This window comes from Etheostoma spectabile, chromosome 14 (assembly GCF_008692095.1).
Source record: "Etheostoma spectabile isolate EspeVRDwgs_2016 chromosome 14, UIUC_Espe_1.0, whole genome shotgun sequence".
Classification (NCBI taxonomy): domain Eukaryota; kingdom Metazoa; phylum Chordata; class Actinopteri; order Perciformes; family Percidae; genus Etheostoma; species Etheostoma spectabile.
The window spans coordinates 5,014,707-5,021,700 of NC_045746.1; the positions used below are offsets into that span (position 1 = coordinate 5,014,707).

At 40.2% G+C, this 6,994-nt stretch overlaps 1 protein-coding gene across 4 annotated transcripts in view; it reads right to left on the reverse strand.

Moving 5' to 3' along the window:
* The window catches only part of gpnmb (glycoprotein (transmembrane) nmb), an 8,586-nt gene extending 1,592 nt beyond the window's left edge, over nucleotides 1–6,994 (reverse strand). For 2 of the 4 annotated variants that reach the window (XM_032535276.1, XM_032535275.1), the window contains exons 1-9: nucleotides 6,726–6,994; nucleotides 5,145–5,300; nucleotides 4,923–5,063; nucleotides 2,987–3,160; nucleotides 2,718–2,879; nucleotides 2,285–2,608; nucleotides 1,449–1,508; nucleotides 1,056–1,268; nucleotides 61–166 (exon numbers count right to left, since the gene is read on the reverse strand). In XM_032535276.1, the coding sequence (XP_032391167.1) occupies nucleotides 61–166; nucleotides 1,056–1,268; nucleotides 1,449–1,508; nucleotides 2,285–2,608; nucleotides 2,718–2,879; nucleotides 2,987–3,160; nucleotides 4,923–5,063; nucleotides 5,145–5,300; nucleotides 6,726–6,795 (1,406 nt within the window). In that variant the 5' untranslated portion in view covers nucleotides 6,796–6,994. Of the gene's footprint in view, nucleotides 1–60; nucleotides 167–1,055; nucleotides 1,269–1,448; nucleotides 1,509–2,284; nucleotides 2,609–2,717; nucleotides 2,880–2,986; nucleotides 3,161–4,901; nucleotides 5,064–5,144; nucleotides 5,301–6,725 lie in introns of all 4 variants that reach the window. The other 2 variants (XM_032535273.1, XM_032535274.1) reach the window with 2 other exon arrangements.

Here is a 6,994-nt window from a genome sequence, read left to right on the forward strand (position 1 = left end):
TATCTCAAAATTAAAAAAAAAAAAAAACTTAAATTTGTAATGAAACAGTTATATACTCACTCGCCCAGACATTTCACCAGGAAGCTGATGTCAGTGTTGGTCACTCTAGCAGCCGACACATCCACAATGCGACTGTTTGACTGCATGTTTAGTGTGTGCTTGGGCTCTGTAGAGAACAGATTCATGAAGTTGATGTAGATATATAATCATCTGCTCATAACATAAAAAGTGTGTGAGTGAGTGTGTGAGTGAGTGAGTGAGTGAGTCATGACTACCACTAGCTATTCACCCTGCTGACTGGAGCTCTGTCCTGCTCAATGGAGCTGGCTTTCCTTTACAACACAGTCATTTGTTTACACTCTATGGTGTATTGGTGACTTGTTTACTCAAACATTACAATGAAAAGAAGGGATTAGAGTTGAGTTAGATTTTTGGAATGGTATATATTTTGCTATGTGAAGACAATAATGCGTTCTTCCCACCGAATTGGATTTGTGTAATCCTCATAAAACAACACTAAAAGTCTACAGCCATGCTAGCAGCTTGATAGGCACAGCAGTGATGCGGCAATGCTAGCATTTAAAAAGTTAGCAATTAGCAAGGTATTTAGACATAAACCAATGGAAAAATGTTGAGTGATGGCACTAGAGTGAAAAGTCAGTGATCACCCAAGTCAATAAGATTTATCCTGAGAAACATAAATGTCCATACAAAATTCCAAGGCAATCCATCCAATAGTTGTTTCAATATCAAACTAAAGCGGAGGACCAACCGTCTGACAGACATTGCCATCTCTTGAGGCATGCCACTAAATAAATAAATGAAAGGTTAAATTGTGAACTGATCTATTATTACCTTTTTCTTTGATAAATATATATATATATATATATATATATATATATATATATATATATATATATATATATATATTATACAAATTCATGACTTTTTCCAATTATATGTTAAAGCCACTATGTACAATTTAAAAATGTCTGACTTTGGCGTCATCTGGTGTTAGCATCATAAATGACCCCCTCTCGCAGCCTACCACCTACCAATAATGGTGATGTTACCCATGAAAGTCCCATAGGCGTAGCGGTAGCACTCATTGCTGTTAAGGCGCTTGGTGCGGAGCCAGGCCTGGGTGGTATGGTTGGACTCTGGGGTCACATTGGCAACAGTAGAGGGAAGGGGCTCCGTGGTGGGCATGCCTGTTGTCATGGCAATGGAAGAGGAGGAAGGAAGGGGCTGGCTGGTAGTGGGTGGCACTAAAATAGAAAACAGGTAACAAGATATGGACTCACTGGACAAGACAGTCTTTATGTACTGGAAGTATGTTATATTCAAGTTATTGGGACACCTGCTAAGATACATGCACTTCTTTAGTCTGTCTGGCTCTCTTTCTTTCTTATACACACAACAAACACACTGTTATCTGTGGAACTCACTGTGAGTGGTTTCCATCTTGACAGTCCTAGCATGAGTACTGGGTGGAGGTGTGGGAGCCTCTGAAAGAAGAAACACAGTTATGACACAACTAGTTTTGTGAGGTAACACTTCATCGATCTCTGCAGGGAAAGTCACTTCTCGTTTTGTCTGCAGGACCAGTTGTGTAACAGCAGTGATCCGGTGTCAATGCTTGCCCTGTTTCAGTTCATCCAAATAAAATAAAAAAAAGATATATACTTTTTCTTTCTGACATCTTGTGATATGTACCATGCTGATAGTTTTGGTTTAATTTGCCCAAGATTTGCTATAACTTTCCCTAAGATGTCTGCTCCCACACTTAAATAAAATGAAGGTAAATATGCTAAAGGAACTGAAACATTATGTTTCAAAACAGCAGTTACTAAAAACTGCTTTCTATGATTGACTGAATGGTCCCTAAAAATCTCAAAACTTGGGAAAATAGAAACAAAACTATGTGAATACATACCACTAGATAGCAGTATGTGAGATAATAGGTTAGTCATTTCTGTGAACTGACCCCACAAGGACGCTAGCTTTACTTAATAAACCCTAGGATGTAAAAACTGTTTCATAATATCATCTACCATCTAGTTTTACAAATATTACAGTGTGTGAGAATGGATGTATACTTGTGTACATTTCAGCTGGGCAGTGGTGTACAGTATGTTTGTGTCTGTGTGACTACATGTGAATGAATGAAGTACCTACATACTAACTTGCCTCAAACACAGAGCAGTACAATTATTTTTGGCCTGGTTAGATTAAAAGGCCACTATGTCTACGGTTTTGATGCCCATCTCTAGGGTTCCATTACCTGTGGGAGCTGGCGACATGGAGGTCTTCTGAGTCGGGGTGGCAGAGGTGGGCGAACACACTACAGGGAACGCCGCCTCCACCACCAGCTTCACACTCATGCTTCCCAGTGTGCTATAGCTGTGTGTGGTCACTTCGCGGTGTGTCACCAGCTGGTTGCCATCTCTGAAGTCCCAGATGTAGTCAATTGCGGCTGCGGTTTTGAGGTAGCCGCTGGGGTCATGTAGCTGGACTTTGAAGACCACGTCCTCGCCACGAAAGAAAACATTCTGAGACTGGTTGACCGCAGACTTCTGGGAGATTTTGACTGCCACTGGGATCTTATCTAAGAGAGAGTGTGTAAGGGGAGTAATACATATTCATTCTCAATATGTTAGGCTGAAGCACGCTGACGGACAAAGTTGCATGAGCTGAATGTGGGAGGTTGTCTCCACCTGTGACGTAGAAGACGGTGTTGTCAGTGGTGAGCGGGCTGTACTTCCTGCGCTCACGTTTCTTGTAGACCATAACTTCCATGACCTCTGCCCCCAGAGGGATGTTGGTGGTGTTGATGGTCAAACTGGAGGAGGAGCCGTCACATGTCTCGTAGTACTGGCCTGAATGGTGGAAAGTAAAACTTTTACTTGCTGTGTTTTTGCATGTGCATGTGTGCAAATCATAGACTTTGTAAAAGGGTGCAAATCTGTAAACCTGTGTGTCTCACCCATTGCGTGCCACACATAGACATAGCTCTTGCGGTGCCAGTCATTGGTCTGAGGGAAGGGCTTGCCATCGGGAAACACATTGCATTTAGTCAAGTCTGTACACTTTCCAAAGCCATAGTCATCCAACCAGGACGTCCAGGTGTACACGTAGCCAGAACGCACCTGTCCATTAGCTACACAGAAAAGAAGAGAACGAAGCTGAAATTAAAGCTGCAATAATTTTAAGTTTTATATCAACAATATACAACTTGTTATTACTTGGAATTATCTCTCAACATTGCCGTTCCCCCCTATTTTCTATGGACAATTTAAGCCTCTTTCAGCTCATTGTTTGGGTTTTAAAGCCTGTAATTTTCATGTTTTGGTTCAGTCTCACCATCTTTGTTTCTAGCAGCAGCAGACAGCTGTTTTAAGCAAATTCTTTTGAATTTTCCCACTGTACGCTACTGCTTAGCACAAAACAGCAGACACACATAGTAAGCAACTAGCTGGTGAACAGAGTTAAGTATTTAACAGCTAAAGAGCCAAGACTGTCCGCCCCTGAAAAATGCCCATGTAAATCGTTTGTTAAAAAAGCAATTACGATTTGTATTTATCTTTAGGCGAGCAATCGCGACGATTCAAGTCAATGCTTGATATTCCACCACCAGAATCCTCTCCGCTAAAGATACACACCAGGTCTATCTTCCCTGGAGACACTGGGTGTCCTTAACCCTAACAAGAAGTGAAACGGCAAGAACATCCAGTCACTACTAAAAGACACCCCCCAATATCGCATAATGTCTCCTATACAACACCATGGACGACAAGAGAGTAATCAAACATAAAAGACACCACTGATCCTTTAAATAAAGAAATTACCTTAAAGTGCTCATATTATGCTTTTTGGTGCTTTCCCTTTCCTTTATTGTGTTTTATATCTTTTTTGTGCACGTTATAGATTTACAAAGTGAAAAATCCCAAAGTCCACCCTAAAGGCACTTACCATCCCCAACAGAAAACACTGTTCACAAACTGCTCCAAACAGCTTTACTGTAGTCCAGCCTTTACTTCCGTGACGAACGTGCGTCACTTTGTTATACACACATGTCGTAATGCTCGCCTAGCTGTTAGCGCTGCACGCCTTCATACTCTGCTTCTGACTGGGTAGTTGTCCTTACCTAGCTACTGCGCATGTGCAACTCCTAACAAAGATGGAATAGTAGTGAGATGCCTCACTTGGTAGCTAAAACAGAGAGCTCAACACACAGGGTGTAATGTGTAGTACAACAAAATATATGGTGTTTTTTGAAAACTAATTTATGTAAACCTTTTCTGATATAACCTCTAAATACAATTATGAACCTGAAAAGGAGCATAATATGAGGACTTTAAAAGAGAAGCTATGTGGAGTTGTGGAGTTTAATTACAGGAGTGCTTGGAGTGGAAGGTAGATACAACCTAATAAACACGTGATTTGGTTAGTTTTACGTCACGTGCGTAACCGGAAGTGAAGTAAGCTAACGTCTGATATTAAGCCAAGTCACAATCTTTCTCTAAACTCAACTAAGTAGTTTTGGAGGTTTGGTGCCTAAAAATAACCAAACTGTGACTTACATTCACCAGGTGGGCAGAAACAGGACTCCAAATGAATGTGAGTATCGCCCTTAGTCTGTTGGTGGAACAAGGCAAATGTTTGCCAACATTTTAACTTTAGGTGTCGATTTGGTGTTTACAGTTTGTTGTGCTGCCCCCATGTGGCCAAAAAAAAAGAGAATAAAAGCCGTTTTAAGTGTGTTAGTGCAGACATTTTCTTTTAAATTACTACACTCCTGTGGTGTAGTATGGCTGTCTAAAAGGACGCGGTGTGGTGTGGTGTGGTGGACCGCGATGAAAATGCGTTTTTTGGGGCGTGGCCTGGCTTTTTGGCAGCACCTGAGGCCTCGAGCTCCGTACCGTCTTCACAGTGCTCGTCCCACACGATGTTCCCACTGGCATCCTCCTTCTGGCATGGCGGGTACTCCAGCTTCGCGGTGAAGGAGATGCTCGAGCCGTTCAGAGCCGGACTGTCGCTGGTCAGACGAACTTTGGGTTTACCTGCAGAAAAGTGGACCGACCAGGTGAAAAACTTCAAAACGCAACAGGAAGAATTCGGAGGCGAAAGAGGACTTGACTCACCTTTGTGGCGCATGAGCTCGTTAGGCTTTGGGTTTAGTGGAGGGTAGAGGTAATCATCCCATGGGTTGGTGTCAGGATCCCAGCCCGGGATTGGTGGAATTGGAAACGGTAACTTCCCTGCTACTGCGTGCTTATGGGAGAAGATGTCGCCATATGCTGGAGATATAACAAAGCACATTTTAAGACTGGTCAGGCTCATTGAAATGTTGTGAGAGTGACTGAGGGAAACTGAAACTTAGGATGGTCCAGGGTCCCCTAGTGACATGTTTTTTTTTTGTTTTTTTTATCTTATCGGATGTATTGGAATTTTTCCTTACCTTTTTTTATTTTGAAAATAATATTCACAGAAAATGTCTTTATTATTATAATTCAAGGACTGCTTAACTGAAATTCATTTTGCAAACATTACTAATGATCTAAAGAGTACTTTCACATGTCTCTTTGTAGTTTTGCTCATTCAAAGCTTATGTACTACTACTAATGTACTTGTTGTCTGGAGTTTGCACCTTCAGGATTGAAAGCAAGTCTCTTTGGATAAAAGCGTCAGCCCATGTCTTTAAATTGTCTTTGAATAATGTATTTCTTATTTTGTAATAAAAACCTCTTTTTTTATCATGACATGTGTTGTGTGTAGCAAATAATGAAAACAAACTTATGACACCTAAAATATCTCATCTATTTACCCCCTACTTAAAGTGGGAATCCTGAGGACCAGCCTTCTAAAATGGTATGCTTAATTAAAATAAATCAAGTATAATTCTTCATAATAATAATAATAATAATTATAATTATAATGAGATCAGGTTTTCTAAATATGGTAAATATTGTAGTAAAACTCCCTCTAAATGAAATGCAGGCTATGTATCATAGCTGTTCTGTGAGGGAGATGTATGTATATGTATATGATAATGGTTGGCCTTTTCTTGTAGGAATTTATCTGAGTGTGTTTTTAATTGTTAATTATATTCTTATCTATAACTCCATGCCTATGTTTTTGGCTTGTGATAATTTAGACATTCGCATAAATGACATACTTTAACAGATGGCAGACGAAAACAACTAATTATCTAGTTAATATGTGATTTAATTATAGGAAAGAAAATCCCAATATTTGTGAGGAGCATCTTTGTAAGCAGACATCTGTGTAGATATAAATATATATTTAAACATATGACTACATATGCAATTGTAATTGGCTAATTATAAAAACACGTTTTCATATTGATAACATGTTTTCATATTTTTAGGAACACAAAATCGTTTCCTTTGATGGTTTTCTGACCGGAGAACGTCACGACATGCACGCGCCTTGATTCAACTCATGGGACCGTGAGCGCAGCTGATCAGGTATTACAGAAACTGGAACGCAAACATCGAATATCCAACGTTTAACATTTAATACAACTGTAAGTCAAGGCCCATAAGATCAAATCATGTCTGTGATTTCAGTGGGAATATTAGAATTTAAGTAGCTACATTTAGTAAATAAATGAGGAGTCTGTTAATGATTCTTATATCGTCAGATTTACTGTATTGTAACTTCAATTAAATTCGCTGAAACTCTAAAGCAGCACCACTTACTTTTGCGTCCATCCGCTTGAAAAATAAAGCAAACACAACCCAGCAGAAAACCGTATCGCAAGGCTTCCATTTCCCCTCCTCAGCAGGAAAAATTGTGATCAATATATTTTCTAAAAAACTCCCAAAATGTCTAATAATAAGGTGTCCACCGACACAGCTTGTCCCTCTCGCTGCTGGTCCAGCTCTCCCAGTACTTCCCCCCTGCTTGTCCTGATGTTTTATAATTTAATGTGGGGGCCGCAGAGCGCACAGACATGTGATGTTTCCTA